Source organism: Odontesthes bonariensis, chromosome 19, assembly GCF_027942865.1.
Source record: "Odontesthes bonariensis isolate fOdoBon6 chromosome 19, fOdoBon6.hap1, whole genome shotgun sequence".
Lineage (NCBI taxonomy): Eukaryota > Metazoa > Chordata > Actinopteri > Atheriniformes > Atherinopsidae > Odontesthes > Odontesthes bonariensis.
Window position 1 is genome coordinate 8,045,809 of NC_134524.1, and position 19,023 is coordinate 8,064,831.

The 19,023-nt window shown below is 43.7% G+C and overlaps 2 protein-coding genes across 2 annotated transcripts; one reads left to right on the forward strand and one right to left on the reverse strand.

Annotated features, from left to right (window-relative positions):
- Positions 1–335: 335 nt before the first annotated feature.
- ajuba (ajuba LIM protein) lies at positions 336–9,591 on the reverse strand. The gene is made up of 8 exons (XM_075451655.1): positions 7,052–9,591; positions 3,289–3,390; positions 3,109–3,176; positions 2,966–3,028; positions 1,596–1,726; positions 1,365–1,416; positions 1,014–1,082; positions 336–860 (listed from the first exon to the last, which is right to left on the reverse strand). The coding sequence occupies exons 1-8, from the start codon at positions 8,517–8,519 to the stop codon at positions 729–731; spliced, it is 2,085 nt and encodes a 694-aa protein (XP_075307770.1). The 5' UTR covers positions 8,520–9,591; the 3' UTR covers positions 336–728.
- Positions 9,592–14,662: 5,071 nt separating this feature from the next.
- mrpl52 (mitochondrial ribosomal protein L52) lies at positions 14,663–16,814 on the forward strand. The gene is made up of 5 exons (XM_075450976.1): positions 14,663–14,719; positions 15,016–15,085; positions 15,741–15,808; positions 16,340–16,404; positions 16,499–16,814. The coding sequence occupies exons 1-5, from the start codon at positions 14,686–14,688 to the stop codon at positions 16,649–16,651; spliced, it is 390 nt and encodes a 129-aa protein (XP_075307091.1). The 5' UTR covers positions 14,663–14,685; the 3' UTR covers positions 16,652–16,814.
- The last annotated feature ends 2,209 nt before the right edge of the window (positions 16,815–19,023 follow it).

Sequence of the window (19,023 nt, forward strand, 5' to 3'; positions counted from 1 at the left end):
ATCGTTGTGGGACGCTGGCCTTCCCAGCACTGAGGTCTCCATTTGGAAATGCCACCTCTGACCCTTCATATTTAAGGAAGCAAAAAAAATAAAAAATAGAAATCGTCTAATAGAGCAACAGTTGCAATTTTAATATTTTTAATTTTGTTTTTAGTTCAAAAGTTTGATTTTTGTTTTTTTGTTGCCGTTTTCTCCTCCTGCAAGTGCTGAATGTACTAAGAACTTGAGAAATTAATAAACTTAAATTGGTTTATCACAGTCTGCTTTAATGTTTTTGTTTGCATCCGACCTGGTTAAATACGTTTTTTTAACTTTTAAATACACACGAATCCGAGCACAGATGAAAATATTTATTACAACATTACAGAAATTACAGTTTTTACCTGACAGATTCATGGACAAAAGTTAAATTTAAGTGCAAAATGTTTGCTAGCAATAATGTATATACAAAACAATTCAGCAAAGTCCCTTGTTCTTCTACAGCAAACAGTAGCCACATTGGGGTTAGACAAGCAGTAGTTTCTTCGTTCCCTTTTCATGATGGTACAGTAAATCGTACGAGAAGTACAGCAGGCAGTAACAAAAGGGACAAAATGAAATGTGAACTATGAAACGTCTAAACATCAGCAGTTTCTTCTCAGAGGAGAAGAAGAAGGAAGCAGGAGAGCACTACGGGATATTAAGACGAGCTTTTTTCTTCCAAGAGTCCGCAGCTGCATAGAGAGTGATCAGTGTGTGTTGTGTGGGGGAATGTTATGTGAAGCACACACTCTGCTCATGTGACAGGAGTGGCAGAGGAGATGAGAGTCCAGAGGGAAGCACTGCGAGCCGGGCTTATCAGAGAGCTGCTTACCACACTCCTGAAAGAAGAGGGGAGGGAAGTCAGATAAGGAGAGGAATGCACACATGGGAGGTGAGGTCGGTTATTAAACCGCTTCATAACAAAAGTCGGATCGACCACAGTCCGGAGAGGAATTTGGCGAAATTAGCCGGCGTGCGTTTTGTGGACTCACCTCGCAGTGGTAGCACTCGAAGTGGTAGTCTTTGTTCATGGACACGACCCTGAGGATCTCCTCGCTGTCCTGAGACACACAACAGAGCGATGTCAGAGGTCAGCAGTCTGCCTGAACAGTATTCGCCAATAATCTCTTTTGAATTTATCTGGAACAAGTAATGGGAATCACTACTAATACACGTCCAGCAACCTAGCTTTGGAAACGACTTTTCCACCGGCTGTAATGGTAAAATTATATTTAAAAAAAGAAGCATTTCTTGTTCTTTATACTTTGTGGAACCACATCAGAGTCAGTTTTTGGCTCATTAGATCTCCAGAGACTTTGTAAAAAACCACGCATGTTGCTCACCTCAGTAGGTAAGATGGGTTGTAAACAGGCAGCACACTTTGGGGCAAAAGTCCTGCGGTGGGACAGTAGAAAGTTTAATTAATGTAGAAACACATTCTTCAAACATTAGACATGTAAAAATCACATGAATGTGGAGTTCATTCATGTTTTTGCTGAATTCCGAGTGCTTAAACGGTAACCACAGGGACCGAATCTGACTTAAAATGTTTAAAAAAAAACGGTAAATCTCACTTGTTGTAATCAGCGACGCAGTAAATGTTGCTGTGCTGGTCCACGGTGAAAGGCACCCCATCCAGAGCCTTGGAGCACACCACACAGCGGAAACAGCCGGGATGGTACGAGTTCCCAAGAGCCTGCAAGATCTGAGAACGCACACCAGTAATTACCCCCGTAAATCTGTGATTTAAAGCCCTCGGCACTACGTGTGCGTTTCAGTTCTACGTGTAAATTTACTGTTTCGAGCAGCAACATTCGTTCGTTGCCATGTGGTTTTACTTCTTCCCTCTCTGTCCAGCTGTGTTTAAAACGTAAACTTCCGGTTAAATGCAGCATAAATGCACTTCTCAGGTAGATTTGAATAACGCCGGATCCTTTTATTTTGGGGTCTCCACTAACAGCAGAAGGAAACGTTTGCTGCTAACAGCTGCCTGCTGGGGCTGCTAACAATGTGAGAACGAGCGTACAACAGGATGGGCTGGAGAATGCACTGGAAACAATGCCCCTCCAAAAATAAGTAAAAAAACAACAAATAAAAGACGTTTTTGCTTGAAATAAGCAAAAAAATCTGCCAATGGAACTAGTGAAAATCGGCTTGTCAAGATTTCTTGAAATAAGATGTGATATTTGGGACTTTTGAGATAAAAGTGATCTTGAAATTAGCTTAAAAACCTCTTCAAATGAAAAAAAAAAGCTTGTTTCATGTGAAATATGACTCAAAACAATTTGTTTTCAAGATTTTTTCACTTAACAAGATATTCAAGATGAATTGTCTTAAAACAAGTCCCTATATCTGGCTGAAATGGTACTTGTTAGGCAGTTTTGTCTTTTATTAAGTGTAATGAGATACTCAATGAGACAAATATACTTGGTAAGATCCAGGTGGCATTTCTCTTCACGACCAACCACCAGTATGTCTTTTAAACTCTTTCACCTAATAGAGAACCATCAGACTCCACCGTTAAGCTGTATTTTCTCTCCTTAAACTGCAAACAGGCTACGGGGAGATAAACATCTGCAACCCTAAAACTTTAACCGGATCGGGCCGCTCGTGCAGGAAATAACTGCTGCTTTTTTCTTTTTAAGTTTATATATTTACTCTAAAATGTTTTAAGACAATCACCGAGCGAGATTTCTTTATTTATCAAAAAAACCCAAGGCAAACATTCCAGTGACAATCTGCCGTGGGAAACCGGAGAGAAGCCAACAGAAGGACGTCACCGCATTTCTCCATCCTCTGGAGGCTTCTTGAAAGGAATTATGGGAAACGTAGGATGTAATTATTTGAAGATTAGAGTGTTATTGGTGTGTTTTGTTTAAAGAGAATGTAAATATAAATGTTTAGGAGGCTGTTAATGTTCACGTGGCCGCTCACACACACTCACCTGTTCGAGGATAAGGTGGCCACACACGCTACACTTCTCAGCAGCTGCCTGGAATCCTGAAAACTGTCATTAAAACAAAGAGATTACAAACGGCACAAACAAATCTTCTGCCTCTGAACTAAAAACACGACCTCAACTCTTACCATATAATCCTCTTTACAGTATACAGAGCCGCTGACGTTGTAGAAGTCCTTGTTTCTCAGGGTGCGTCCTGCAGGGGTCAGAGGTGGCAGACAGCTGAATCAACATGACATTTCCCAGGTGAAAATGCTTCCCCCGGAATCATCATCATTGTTGTGTGTTTGCAGGGTGGGGCCACTCACCACAGGACACACAGGTGAAGCAGCGAGTGTGGTAGAGGTTGTCCAAAGCCTGGCAGGCGTTATCCGCCCCGTACACACCTTTCCCACACTTCACGCAGGTCCCTGCCGGCACAACACAATGAATACAAACATGCGTTTAGTGGAGAGTAATCGTGCGGCGGCTCATCTAGCACTTTGTTTACGACGCATTCCAGGAGGATGTGTCTGAAATCCAACTCCACGCAAAGTGTCAACACTTGTAAATCCTCTGGTTCGCACCACTGAGGGGATTTTCACACAGTTAAAACCCAGTTACCCATGCCAGCCTGTTTGCTCATCCACTCGAGTGTCTGTTATTAAAGGGAAACTCCACCGGATCCGACTTTTTTTTTTTTTTTTTTTGGCAGCCCTTCCAGAAAAATAGAAGACTCTTTCTTCAGGTATTTAGAGCTTAGACGTGCCTTTAAATTTGATTCAAACCCCACATTTAGAGCAATTTGGAGATTTAAAGTGATAGGACTTTTTTTCTCCTCTGCCTAAAAAGCAACAATGACAGAATTAGTTCGATACAAAATGATATTTTGCTTTTCGTTCAGCCGGTGAAGGAGGCGTTCAGCTGTCACTTGAGCCTCTCTGAGTTGAGGGTTAGGTCTAAGGTCTCCGCTGACACCGTTGTCAGGTAAATAATCAACCTTTCTCGGTTAAAATGACCACAAGCAGCTGTAGAAATGCTGCTTGTGTCAAACACAAATCCTTAAAAAGTCAGTGGAGATGTCCCAAAGGCAGCAAACTAAATGCAAAGTGGGAAAGTGCTGGTGGCTGACTGAGCGTCACTCCTCCTGTGATCTATTTAAGGCTGGTATTGAGTTTTTTTTGTTGTTTTTTCCCCCCTTTTCTTATGTGGTTGAGGGAGTGCCACACAAATCAAGAATTCCTACACTCTGCCACTACGAGCTTAAGCGTTTTCAGAACAAACACGAGCCGGTGCCAAAGCCAGAAACCTTAAATACAACGTCTGAAGCTGCTACATATAGAGCCCACTGAAAAGGGAACAGGCTTCAGTAGCTGGGACCTAACTTTCCCAGGTTTAAAACGACTGTCCAGTGGAAATAAAACAATTAAGAGAGTGAAAATGAAGCGCATCGCCACCAAAATCATCAGCTCTAAATCTAATTGTTGGTTTATAGTTTTCATTTTTACTTTCTTTATGAACATAAAAGGGATTTTTTCTTTCCCCTTGACTCAGCGTTTCCCCTGAATTCAGGTGTGCGTCGGCCTTTCGTGCCTCAGAGCTTGTGATTTCATTTTAAATGGCTGAGAGGAGTACAGTGTTGAATGTCCCCTCCGGGCACACATACCTGAGCAGCAAAACAGGCTACAGCACACCGCCCCTGCACACGCCAAGGCAGCGTAACACACACACACACACACACACACACACACACACACACACACACGTGAGTCACTCTCACACACACAGCGTTACTGTGACCTGAAGTCACTGGGGGGGGGGGGGGGGGGACACACCCTGCCATAGAAAAACAATGCACACACACACACACACACATGAGAAGCCTGAGCCCTAATCTTCCGTGACTCACAGTAATGGCCAGAGCCGTGTTTAGATGGAACCATGTAATTTGTGTCTGAATGTTACAGCAGAATTTCGCAGTTTAATGACCACGTAGATCCGCCGTATTAGCCCACATCTGCCCCCAAAAAAACCTCCAGCCGATTCTGCCCGACGTCCCCGGGTGCAGATGTGAGCCCGAACAAGCCGCCAGTCTGCTTTGACTTTTAGTCATCGCGGCACCTCAGCCACGTCTACTTGTCTGGATCAGTTTGTGAAGCCTGAGCATTTCTTTCTTTCCCTCTACGCTTTTGCGTGTTATGGCCCTGCGTGTCTCTGCAGGTTCCATGGCACCATCCATCTATCCCTATGCTCTTTCATCTAATAATCTTGTCCATCTACGCATTCAACCCTTTCATTTAGAGAGAAACCTGTGATCTGACACCAAGCAGCGAGGATGACAATAATAACACGGTGAGAGCAGACGCTCGTACACGAATGTGTGAGCTCATCCGCTGGCTCAAAATAGGGAAGTGACTTTACCATTTGGGTAAAAAAAAAGCAGCTTTAGCCGCATTCGGACAGAGCAGTTCTAAGAAAGGTCCTCCTCAAATTTTGTTCTGATAACTGTCCTTCCCCAGAGGAACTGTTTGCATTCCCACATGAGTCGGGACTGATGCGACGCAACCGTCTGCGACAGCGACGTGTTACTTTAGCGCCACATTCAACAACAAAACAAAACAAAACAAAACCCGGTAAAAGTAAGGAGAGAAGAAAAAACACCACCAAGAAGCTAACATGGAGAGCGGGGAGGCCACCGTGTTCATGGTCTGCATGATGGTGATATTAATCATGGCACATGGGGCGTCTAATATCGAGGCTGGCAGAGCTCACAGAGAGAGTCAGGAGACGAAGGATGGAGCGCAGGCCATACTTCTTGGTTTCATGAAGGAAGGAGAGCAGAGCGCCACAGACAAAGGAGACCACGTGGAGGTTTAACTTATTAAAGTGATACTCCGGAGTAGATTCACCCTAGGGTCATTTGAACCGTGACATCCAGCCAAGTAGCCCACCCAAAGTTTTTTCCATCTTGGCTGAACATCAGCTGAGTTACTGAGTTATCCCGAATAGCTTAGTACAAGCGCTAACGGACCCTGGCAGTATCTCCAAAATTACCACACTAAAATCACATGCCATGACACCAAACTTCTACAGGAGTACAAATATGGTCTGTACTCACAAAACGATGCATTTGGAAGTTTGTACATAGTCCAGGAGTTTATTATTATCAACACAAGCCTGATAGCTTCTCTGCTGCTAAAGCTGCGTCAACGTCACTTCCTTGATCTGGGAGCTTCAAAGTAAGTTGAGGGTTGATCTACTACTGTAGACAACAAAGTAAATGCTATATTCTACATGTTTTTTTTTATGAATTTTTATGTTGTAGAGTTGTGAAATTATTTTATCAATGGAGAAATTGAGCAGCCTTGCTTTGTTGTCTACAGTAGGAGATCATCCCTCATCTTACTTTGAAGCTCCCAGATCAAGGAAGTGACGTCGACGCAGCTTTAGCAGCAGAGAAGCTGTCAGGCTTGTGATGATAATAATAAACTCCTGGACTATGTACAAACTTCCAAATGCATCGTTTTGTGAGTACAGACCATATTTGTACTACTGTAGAAGTTTGGTGTCATGGCATGTGATTTTAGTGTGGTAATTTTGGAGATACTGCCAGGATCCGTTAGCGCTTGTACTAAGCTATTCGGGATAACTCAGTAACTCAGCTGATGTTCAGCCAATATCGGAAAAACTTCGGGTGGGCTACTTGGCTGGATGTCACGGTTCAAATGACCCTAGGGTGAATCTACTCTGGAGTATCGCTTTAAACATGCGCCGGTTGTGTCGTATGAGGAAACATTTCAGCCTGACAACATGACAAGGGGCGGAGCTACCGACCACCAAACACCTCTGTCAGATGTGTTCCTATGGAAACCAGAACAGACCCAGCTGAGGAGAAGGAGCTGAAATGTTACAGGAACTGAGGGCCGTGGTCCTGAGTTCCTGTATGTGCGAATGTGGGAAAAAACGTTCCTGAAAAGGTTAAAGGAACTGCAGAAGGTTCCTACAGTGGGAATGCGGCTTATGTTAGACTGGAAACCTTTTTGTCTTTCAACTGTGTGTGGGCTGAAAACTGTAGCTAAACAAGAATCTCACCAAAGTACTCCAGGCGGTTTTCGACGACGTCTCTTCCAGCGTCTTCTTGAGGTTTGACCGGCACGCCGGCCGAGGAGGGCCCCGTCGCCGTGGAGCCCGTTATGGTGGAAGACTGAAGACCCCGCAGTCTGTCGCCTTCTTTCAGCAGAAGCCGGGTCAGCTCTTCCTGGTAGCGGGTGCCGGGCAGGTCGGAGTACCGGGCCCTCTCTCCCAACACGCCCGCCTCTTTGCCCCTCAGCCCCGCCTGCTGATCGTCCCACCAGTCGGGCCCCCCCTGGTAGCAGGCTGCTGCCGGACTTCCCACAGCAGGTGGGTAGGAGTGGCGGCTGTCGTGTGCGACCAGACACACCCCCCCCTCCAGGTACTGAGTCCAGGCCTCTACGGGGGTCACCCCGGCCCTGCCCAGAGCCCCGTACCCGGCCGCGGAGCCCCCAGTCTGCATGGACTGCTGCTGAGGAGGGAGGCCGCCCGATGCAGAGTAGCGAGAGTCGTAACCTAAGCTGATGCCGCTGGTCCGGTTGCTGCTGCAGCGGCTCCCCATGGGACTCCCCCCCCCTCCCCCGCTGGCTGTGCTGGAGGCGAAGCTGGACCTGGGGCTGACCAGCACCGACTCCTGGAGGCTGAACGAGGAGCATGGGCTCAGGGTTGGTCCCGGGGGGTAGAACAAGCCCCCCGCTGCGGTTTTATCAGACGGGCGGTGCGGCGGGTGAGAGAGGGACGCCGGCCTGGCGCTCTCCCACAGCTCGCAGCCCGTGCTCATGCGCTTGTAAAACAGAGCCTCCTGGAGCGAGAGGCGTTTGTGCCGCTCGGGTTCGGGGAGGTAGCCGGGCTCCGCCAGGCCGCCGCCTCCGCCGCCCCTGGGAGCGGAACCATATCCCGCGGCAGCGGGGTATAACGGCGGGCCGGAGTGAGGAGGCGGCTGGGAGAGGAGCTGCTGTCGTCTGACCAGCTGCTGGAGCTCCAGGGAGTACCGCCGCTGATTGAGGGAGCCCTCAGGGCCCGGGCCCGACTCGCGCCTCAGGTGAGAATCCACGCCTTCACTCAGGTAACAGGAAGCGCGCTGTTGGGAGGAGGGACGCCTCAGTTGTGCCAAGGTGGAAGGATTAAGCGACTGCTCGCCATCTGGAGGTATGGTGCCCACCGTGGAGGAAGTGGGTGGAGTGGCGAGGAGCTGAGAGGGAGCCATTCCCATCCCTCCTCCTCCTCCTCCTCTACCACTCGCTGGAACACATGAATCGTTTGTGGTTGCAGAGGCAAGCGAGAACTGGCCGGGTCTGGAGGGCGAGGCGGAGCTGGGAGCCGGTGGCAAAGCGCTGCCCCCTCCACCGCCCGCAGAGACGCCCGTGTTGGCGTTGCTGTTGTTGGAGTTGTTGGCAGCGTCGTGTTTCTTCTTTGAGCTGTTGAATTTCACACTGCCCGCGTCGGTGAGCTTCAACTTCCCCAACAGCTTGCTTATCGGCTTGTCCATGATGAAAGCCTTCGAGGGTTTGGACCCTAGTCAGAGCTCACGGCTTACTCCTTTTAAACTACAGATGAACGAGCTCAAATACAGTGTGAGATATATATATATATATATATATACAGCAGAACAAAGATGCTCAAGTAGGTCTACAGATGAAATGTTAGCTTTCAAAATTAAAAACTGGCCTTAAATCCTGCAGGGGGGGTCTTTAAAAGGACCCCTTCTATACACACAATAAATACAGAACATATAAATAAAAACTATTAAGACATTTCAAAGTGGTTACATGACTTAAGTCCACTGAGTCATCTGGTGTTTGCCCTCATGTGGAAAATCCACATGTAGGATGTGGTGAGAAAGACTCCATGAATTATTATTAAAAGAAATACAAAGAATTCAAGTCAGTCCGGCCAGGAAATAGGAAAACCTACATCCAGGACACTTCGGCGTGACCTGTGGTCGTGGAGGGCCTCTTTTTGTGGACCCTCAGGTGGCTCCACATCTGTAACTTCTCTCCTGGTTAAACTGTCTAAAGTATACTTCAGTAAAAAAATCGGCTTGCGGAGTGTGTGTGTGTGTGTTGGGGGGGGGGGGGGGGGGGGGGGTGTCCCTCCGTTTGAATTTTCTTTTTGAAAAGCACAAAGCGGAGAGGTTCAGCAGGATGCAGACTCTCGCCACTTCATGTGGGTCCAGTGTAGACGAGAAAATAAACTTCTGCCATTCATCTCAGGACAAAAAAAAACGTGCTCAAGGGAACATTATTACCTTCAAGAAAGGCAACAGAAAACACACACACGGCACTGGGAAGAAGAGTCCTCCGTCCGGCCGTCCATCCGCTGGAGCTCGACTGCTTTTATCATTCCCGTTTTCAGAGGAGAAACCCTGTCCGGGACCTCGGCGGAATAGCAGCGGAGAAGTTTGCAGACTGAGGAGGAAATGAGGGGAAACCGGCGCGCCGTTACACTTACATCCCAACAGACCGGTGCTGGACTAAACGAGTCGCTGGAGATAAATAAAATCCCTCCCCGTGTGCATCGTACGGTCGAGAACTTGGTTTCTTTCTTTCTTCCCCCTCAATAATTACTTACCTCCCCCTCTTTTTCACTCAACGTTGAGCTAGCTGTAACGGTCTCCTAGTTCCGGTTGGGATGTTTCAAAATAAACTACCCCCTTCACGGTTGCTAGGTTTAAAATTTAAACTAAAACAACTTAATGGTCCACTTTGGGGCTTTTATTTAGTTACACGTATAAAACAGCGTTTCGTTGTTTTTTTAAACCTGAATTACAGTCCCTAACCATCGCAATACTGAATTTCTGAACTTTATTTTCGAACATGGTAGTGAGTTTGCTTTTATTTTGAGGATTAATCCACATCCGGGTGTTACGTCGTGTGCCGTTGGTACGTTGAAATTGACGCGCAGTATTCCTTTATCAGTCAGCGGCGGCTCGTTTTCCCCAGCAGGCCGGAACACCTTTCCAGTAGCCATGGCTGTTTCGTCATTCATACGCAGAAGTCCCCCCCCATAAGATGTGTCCACTCCACGAGACCTGCTTTTAATTCTCTTAAAAGTTAACAGTTTTATTTATTTTTTTAAAGTGCTCTAATGCCAGCCTTTCACCTTAAGACTTGCACATGTGAACTAGTGACCCCAAACTCACCTGATTGAGTTTATCCAGAAGTTTTCAGCAGCAGGTTGTTGAGTTTACAATTGTCAAACCCAGAAAAAACGCTGGCTCCACAAATTCTCTGCCATTTTTAAGTGAAGACTTCAAACTACCCACTACTGAGGTCTAAAGCAGTGGAAGTGGTAATAACAGCCTTTACTTAACTAGCAATTCCCCTGTTACACACTGCAATTATCACTAAAGTAAATAGGTAATTTCTAAATAATACGCATTATATCTCACACTTTAATTAATGACGCATTAAGTTGTGGACGTTGCAGCTGGCAAGGTCTGCTTTACATTTGATCATTCATTGTTTGCACTGATATCTGAAGTCTTTAAAGCATCTAGTATAAATGTTATTGGAGTAAAAAGTACAGCCCCCCTTCTCTGTGTGTGAAGATGTTATGAACAGGAGCATCAAGAGTGGAAATACTTAACCTAAGTACCTAAAAATAAACAATTCAGCTAAACTTTATTGTCATTTACACAATGTAAAGTCACATTTACAAGAGTTTTGGCATCAGACACAACTGTGTGTGTTTGTGTTATAGATAGATAGATAGATAGATAGATAGATAGATAGATAGATAGATAGATAGATAGATAGATAGATAGATAGATAGATAGATAGATAGATAGATAGATAACACACAGAAGGAATGCATGGAACAGTAGAAATAATAATAATGTAGCGTACTGTTATAGATGTAAACAAAATCTGAATTGTGTTGTGCATCGTTGGCATCATCAGAATGTCACAAAGTGCTTAACAGTAAAAGCTGAAATGAAAGTTTTGGTATTGGTAATGAGGTATTTTGCAGCACTTCCAATCACCTCTTCGGTATTTAATGTAGCCTAACTATGGTCCTGTAACTGCGGAACAACTGAGAATCAATGAAAAGAGTGAAGACACGATCTATATATGATGGCTTTGATAAAGATTTAACTCTGTCTCATATTTCAAGTATAAACAATCTTCTCTCTGTGTTACCTTTAAGTGTAATTAACCCACATTTTGTACTTGTTTATCCTTTAAAATGACAGTTTCTTCAGTAAATAGCATGTTTCTTTAACCAAAAAAGACCCAGATCAGTAGCCATTTTTGCTGCGATCTGCATCATAGGCTTTTGAGGGTTAGACACATTTCTCATGTACTAATGACACCATTATTAGCTTATAATGTCTCTGCTGTTGTGGCACCAAAATGAACAAAGTGGCTGAGTTTTCGGTGAACGTTTATTGTCATTTTGATCAGAATACCTGGCAGTTGAGCCTAAATTGTAAAATGACCACCAAGCCAAAACATTAAGTCTTTTATTCCTCATGTAACTTGTTGCCAAAACCTAATTTTCTGCATTCATGATGGTGTTTTCAGCAGCTAGCTGTAATGCCAACAATCTGTTTGAATGTTTTAAGCACATTTGAGCACAGTTATGAAGTAGGTAAATTGTATATTTGCTTTCTGGCATCCTAAATATCGCCCACAAGTAGATACTTCACCATATTTGTTGACACGTTTAGTCTTTTACAAGCTGCTTTTCTCACCTTTTATTTACTAGCATAGTTCACTGCCAAAACATCTACACAACACCATTTATGGGCCTTTTTTTCTTAAACTAGCTCCAATACACATTAATGCATCAATGGGAACATAAATATAACGTCTCCTTAATATTAATATTACTTTTTGTATCCCACTAACATGGTTTTGAACATTTAAAAGCGCCGTTTTCCAGGTTTACGTGAACTTTTAAACTTAGTCGTTTAGAAGCAACGGCACTATTTGATTGTACCACCAGCCTGTGGAATGCGCGGAGGGACACAGTGCAGAGTGACTCTGGTGAATTTTTGCGGCGTGTCTGAGTTCTCCAAGGACGATACAGAGTAAACATCCCGCCACTATTTCAGGGCTGGCCGGCATTAGTCAAAGGTGATTCCGGCCGTTTTGTGGCAGTTAACGGATACACCATAACACAACAAAGCCCTAAAAAAGTGAAAAACCGTGTCTGGCCCGGCGTGCTTGGATAGGCTGGTTGGCTCTCTGTGTGCCCCGGAGTCCCCTCCACATGCTGCCCTTCGCGGCCTTGCTGTTCGCCGGAGTCCCTGCAGCAGCCTCTGCAGACTCTGGCGTTCACCTCGGGCTGCGAGTGGGAACTTGTCTGAAAAGCTAACAGAGAAATTCTTCAGGGCTTAGTGGTGGAGCAGCGCATACAAAAACAATACTTTGAAGGGCTGCGAGAGCTGCCCTTGTGCTCCGTCAATTTCTGCTCCTCCACAACTCACTGATGTCGATTGTATTTACAGATAGTCTCATACATCCGTCTCCAGCTCGGCGAGCAGTTCAGTAATTATTTTTAGTTTCTCCAAAGGGCAAAGATGCACATTTTTAGTCATGCACTTCTTTCTAACAGTTCAAATCAGAGGGTAAATACTTAAATAATGCACTTTGCATTCAAATTCACACACTAAACTCATCAAAAAGTACATATTACAATCTTTTAAGGAGTCAAACGAGAAAAAAAGATAGTGACTATGTGATTCACGTGTGTTTAAGAGCATTTAAAAATGTTTTTAAAAAGTATATCACCATGAAACCTTTTAAGTTGTTTACTTATATTCAGATAATTAAACTTGGTATGTTTTTGACGGTGGGCCTTCAACACAGCTCGGATACCTGCAAATTTCCATATAAACAAAAAATCGAGTATTTTAGAAGATTTGCATTCAACCCGAAAGACGACTCGTTTTTAAGGGAAAAAACTGTCCTCGTGGGTCGGTTTACTCTTTAGCATGTTCGTGCATTTATGCTATGAAGTTTGTCGATGTGCATTTTCATGCCCGGCCTAATGTCACAAGTTGGGCTTCCTAACCACTGGACACGCCCTTAAGCTGCTAATTCAGGCCTCAGTTGTTTGTTTCCTTTGCGAATACTTTGTGTTTGGTTTCCATCGGGGCTATTTTTGACATCCGGTTGCTACAGAACCCAAAATGAGGCACGCATCTGCTTTTTCCTCCAGTTTCTCTCCACTTGAAGGACATTTTCTATCCTGATGGCTTTGCTTATTTGGTGAAACATTCTCGTCTGTAGATGCAACTCTTCAGCTTGTCAGGTTGCATAACCCACACTGACTGCAGCGCAAGCAGGGAATTAAACTTTACTTTAATGGGTATATTTTGATTTACAGCAGCAAAAATACAACAGGTGTCACATTAAAGATGGAGCACCTACATGATGGTGATGGTTGTACCTGCAGCTTTGCTTTCTAACTTGTGAGTGAAGTATGATGATCACTAAAGGCTGTTTAAAGGCCGCTGGCTGCTGCTCTGGATGAGTTATCATCTCCATCATGCTGCGCACACACTGCACGTGTAGTTGTGTTATAATGATAATAAAACAGGTTTTATCATCTGTATTGGCAACTGAGTGTTGATCTGTTTTAGGCATCTGTTGTTTTTAGGAAAAAGGAGCTAAACGTGAACTGAAATAGGTTCTCTTACACCTGATATATATAAGCTATGGTGCACAAATCCAGTTTTGGTTCACTGGAGGCTTTAACTTTCCACTTCATACTTGTTTATGCTTAATTTTGGATGAAGATCGACCTGCAAACTGTTTCTGATACAACAAGCCGTGCCCCCAAAATGAGACTTATCATGAGCGGAGAGAAAATGTACAGTTTTTCTGCTGGAAACAACCTTTTAAAGTCAAATTCAACAGCAGGAAGAAGAAGAAGGACACAGTTTTGACTCATTGTGTGTTCAAGGATGGTGTTTTATTGTATTCAATCTTTTTTAACCTACAGCAATGTGCCATATTCCATAAGATCATCACAAGTTTGTCACGTTGATCAGCTGTTCTTGAGCTGAGAAAAACATTTATGTTTGCAGCTTTGTATTTTCCAGCAGACCAAAGGCTGTTTATTTTATGTTGAGTGGTTGTTCTCAGATATTAACGACAATGAATGGTTAGAACTGGACAAGGGAGTGATGAAATGTTACGTCGGAAAAGTAACTAAAGCTGTCGTACTAACGTAGTTGTGTTAAAGGGACATTTGGCTCTGAGGTGGAGCACTGTAGAGTTGTATTTAACAGGAAAAACTCACATAAAGTCATTAAAAACTACTACTTATGTACCAAAACGGCTTTTAAATGTCTTTCTGATTCAATACATGTGCAAAATCTGCAGCCATTGATTGATCATTCAAACATATTCACTGAGCATGTTTAAGTACGTTTGGCTGTGATTGCCTTGTTTCCCTACAGTCAGCTTAAAACTTGAAACAGGCTAATTAGCTGGAACAGAAGGCATATGTAAACAAAGCAAAAATGCAGTATTTATATGTGAATGATACAAATAAAAAAATCACACACTGAGAACTCATTATCTTATCCAGGTTTTCTTTATTTTTGTTGTGTTTTTTTCCACAAGTTATACTACATATCTTTGATTTTTGGTGTATTTTGGCGCCGCCTGGTGGTCACAACAGAACATTGCCGAAAAAACATGGCGGCCCCCGTCAGGACGTTGTGTTGCTCAGGTGAGACAGAGGTTATCGACCAAGTTCTTGTGTGTCTGTATGTTGTTCGTTCGTTTTAAGCGAGAGAATATAGTTCCGTTGTGGTGGTTACTTTCTATTTTTAATTGTTATTGCGTTTGAAAAAGTTTTATTTAAAGGTAACTGGCGTGCACTGTCAATGCTAAAGCTAATGCTAACATCAGATTCGGTGCATCGTCTTCGCTCATAAACGTCACAAAGCTGTGATTTAAGTGTGTCTTATGAATTTTGAGTGACTGTATGTATACTAATTTTGTTTCTTCTTGCTGTTTTTGAAGTGTTGAGACACTCCAGCAGACAGTTCAGCACAACATGTTCAGTACAAGCTGGAGGGCAGTGGAGGAAAGAGTAAGTTCTCAATTTACAGATTTCGCCAAGTTACGTGCGGTTTTTCTCGGTTTTAAAGAAAATGATTCAGATTTGCACCAAAATATCATTTGTTAATTTTCTACTTTTGTGGCCCGCCTCTCCAAGAGTTTTTATATAGTTCGGCCTTGTAATTTTTATGTATCTTCCAAAAAAAGAACAACACTCAGACAGTACTGAAAACATTCACAAAGGAGCCGCTGTTTGAATGATCATTGAGTAGTGAATGAGGCCACAGTGTTTTTATTAAAACAAAACGATTTATTTAACCTTTAATGAACCAGACAAGTCATTAAAAAGAAATTCTCATTTACAATTACAGCCTTATTATAATTAACATGTGTGGACACAACTAAATCTCTCTGGTTAAGAAAATTGTAATAATCAGTTCAGTTTAGTCATTTTATTGTACCAACTGGGAAACTTGGTTTACAGACAAAATACAAAAGAAAACAGTACAAACACAACAAAAACTTACACAACAACAAAATATTGATTATTCTTCTGTTTAAGGGGAAACAAAGGAGTTGATTTTGAGTTCAAGCCACATTGAAATAAATGTTAAACTGCTGAGAACAGTGAAAAATGAAGTCAGATCTTGGAGAATTTACAGAAAAATGCGTGCACTTGCTTTCAGGCATGGACTTGCCAGAAGCGGCTCAGAATACGGACCCATGACAGATCTACCAGACTGGTCTTTTGCAGGTATTTATCAGCTTATTCTTTGGTGCACAAACAAAGCAATTATCCGTGTAGTTTAATGTCTTTACATTTAACTGTCAGCATGAGTGTTGTAAGAGGTTGTATTACCTCTGTTACTTCTATTATTTATTTTCCCATCTGTGTTGATTAACATACTCGCGTGTGTTTAAATGTTTGACCCTTACTCAACAGCCGTGGCCTAGTGGTTAGGGAGGCGGACTTAAGATCAGAGGATTGCAAGTTCAAGTCCCGCCATTACCTCTCCCTACACCTCTATTCATGGCTGAAGTGCCCTTGAGCAAGGCACCTAACCCCACATTGCTCCAGGGCCTGTAACCAATACCCTGTATCTAAATAGATGTAAGTCGCTTTGGATAAAAAGCGTCAGCTAAGTGTAATGTAATGTAATGTGTTGCTTTCTTTGTCTTGCTGATAAATTGAAGGTGTGCGACAGTCAGAGAATGCGATCCGCTTGTGTCACATTTCGTTTTAAACTCTTTTTGTTTGTGTGCATCTTTTCCTGTTTGTGCACAGATGGACGGCCGGCACCTCCCATGAAGGGCCAGCTGAGAAGAAGGCAGGAGCGAGAAGTTCTCGCTGTGAGTATCTTCACTTCCTTCCTTCCTTTCTCTTCTTTTCTTTTCTTTCTTCAAGGTGAACTCACCCGTTCTCCGCTGTTTGTCTCTGATTCAGAGACGTATTGTGATGCTGAGCTCGGAGGTGGACAGAGGAATGGAAGCCTGGAAGGAGAAGCAGGAAGAGGCCAAACGCACGGAGGAGCACAAAAAGTCTCTTTTACTTAAACCCAAAGGGAGGTTACTCATGAAGAAGAAATCTAAGAGTTAGATTATCGCCAATTCTCCGTTCCTGCTTCGTCCTGTTCAGTCTTTTGGGGTCACAGCTGCCATTGTGCAAGAGTCCGGCTGCAGCCCGGAGAGGTCACAAAGGGCACACATGTTTGTTTTCTTTCTTAATATACATAAAATAAATGTTTATTTAAAGCTTTAAATGTTGAGTTCTTGTTTTCTGAGGCTGCTGTAAGGAGAAAAAAAGACCGGAGATGCCGTAAATCCAGCCGGCATGTTTGAGTTGGTGTCTCTGTGCTTCCACTAGGTGGCAGCATTTCTCCTCCGTAAACCAACCCGGGGGCTCGTATATCATTTTGAAGGGAGGAGCTGGCCAACATAAAGCAGCACTGATTCAGAACCTTACTGTGCGTTTTAAGAGACTGAGGGTATTATTTTAAACTCATTCAGTCCAGACGACCTCCATGAAATGATGTTCTGTTAGAATAGTTTCAAGATTCAAGTAGAATCCTCTAAGATAGAAGCCATGTGGGATATTTGACTCGCAAAGGACTTTGTGTTCTAGGTACCAGCCTGATGTCTGCAAAGATGATGATAATATCACAGAAAGGGATGTTTTCTGGTAGAAAATACGAATTTAAGATGGATACAGTCTTCTTGAAGGGGCTGAAACACTACAGTGTTTACATTATTATACACAGAAGCCTAAGATGCTAAAAGTCAACATAAACTCTCATTTGCGAACACTTTCGTGAACGTGTTTCCGGATAAATTTGGTCTAAAAGTAATAAAAGAACCAAGTAGATCAAATTATTGGTGATTTTTATTTTAATTTTTTCAGGAAAATGATCCAATATTACATATCTGGTGGGAGCAAAGTTTGTGAATATCAAGGATTAACTATTTATTTAAAGGTGAACTCAGATTCCCTGATAAAGATCAGTGGGAAGTGGGTGCTCTGTTTCATTTAAGGCCAGTCCCAAATCCTCTCCCTCGGCCTTAACCCTCTGTTTTAAAGAGGTAAGGTGCCCATTTTATTACGGAGATCATGAACTAGTGGTCATCCAGATGGAGCTCAACATCCTGGTCCAAGGGCTGGATGACCACTGCACCAGACAAGGGGCACCTTACCTCTGCACAACAGAGGGATAAGGAAAGGGGAGGAATTGGGATTAGGCAACAAAGACAGATAAGAACACAAAGTCTGATCTTTACCTACAGTTGCATATTAAATTGGAAAGCATCTCCAAAGAGTTTGGGCTCCATGTGGACTGGTTTACCCACAAAGATCCCCCCCCCAGCAGCCTGAGAGGCATCAATAGAAACCAGGTTAACTGATGCTGATGTCCATGAGTCCACCATTAACCTCACACTGAACAGCTACTGTGTGCACGGCAGGACAAACAGAAAGCTTCTGCCATCAGAAAGCAGCACATTTGTCCAAATTATATCAAAACAGAACTTTTAGGCTTAGATATAAGCAATATATTCCTTCTATAAAACACGCTGGTAGTATGATATTGCATCTGCGTCGGGACAATCTTGAATTAAACCGGTGAATTCTGCACCAAAGGATGGTTTAAGGAGAACAAAAGGTCATATTTTCATCCTGAAAGAAAGGTCTAATGGATAGAAATGCTTTGGAGGGACTTTAATTGTGTACTTTATGTGAAGAAAATCCCCCAACATTCAGCAGATGAAGCTCTGTGGGGAAACAAACTCCTGCACAAAGAGGTCAGACACTCTAAAGCACACGTTAACATAGTTTTCCTGCTCTTGGATATGTGACCAACTGTTATGGTTTAGTGTCATTTGTGTTTATCTGGAGTGTTTCCGTCTTCTCTAAGAACTTGTGTGGAAATGTTCCTTTTAATCACATTTCTGCAGTAACACAGAGAACTCTGAAGGGTAAAATGTGCAGAGATGCTGAGCAGCTGTGCTTTTGTCTGCTCAGCATTAATTTGGTGTGACTTTGACTCATAAAGTGACTATTTACAAAATGAGGTAAGCCTCTCCTCTCTGTCCCCCTCTGAATTTTCTTCTCCCCTCCTCGCCTTTTTTTTCTCCCCCCTCCAGCCTCCTCCTCGCTCCGTCTTTGCCCTGGTTTTGTTGCAGACTTCAGCAAAGCCCCACTGTAATTAGGGCTGCTAGCCGCTGAGTTGCAGATTCTTTTCTGTGGATAAGGGAGTGTTCTTCCCACCTCCCCTCCGCCTTGTCTTAACATTTTTCGTGCAGTTGACCAAAGGAGCTGACTGTTTGTCGTGCTACAGAAGTGTGGGAGGGACACACGGGGGGTGTTAAAGAGAAAGAAACACAGTGAGACGGGTCAAAGCGGTCGCCGAGGCGACAGTCTCCATTCACGCACATCCTCACACCTGCGCCATCAAAGACCTCCAACATGTGACTCCCCAC

Excerpts from the sequence above, each read along its gene's own strand:
- mrpl52 (XM_075450976.1), top strand. The coding sequence starts at position 14,686 with ATGGCGGCCCCCGTCAGGACGTTGTGTTGCTCAG. Across the intron at positions 15,086-15,740 it reads GGAGGGCAGTGGAGGAAAGA|GCATGGACTTGCCAGAAGCG; the intron begins GTAAGTTCTCAA and ends ACTTGCTTTCAG. Across the intron at positions 15,809-16,339 it reads ACCAGACTGGTCTTTTGCAG|ATGGACGGCCGGCACCTCCC; the intron begins GTATTTATCAGC and ends GTTTGTGCACAG.
- ajuba (XM_075451655.1), bottom strand. The coding sequence starts at position 8,519 with ATGGACAAGCCGATAAGCAAGCTGTTGGGGAAGTTGAAGCTCACCGAC. Across the intron at positions 1,727-2,965 it reads GCCACCTTATCCTCGAACAG|ATCTTGCAGGCTCTTGGGAA; the intron begins GTGAGTGTGTGT and ends GTGCGTTCTCAG. Across the intron at positions 1,083-1,364 it reads AACCCATCTTACCTACTGAG|GACAGCGAGGAGATCCTCAG; the intron begins GTGAGCAACATG and ends TGTGTGTCTCAG.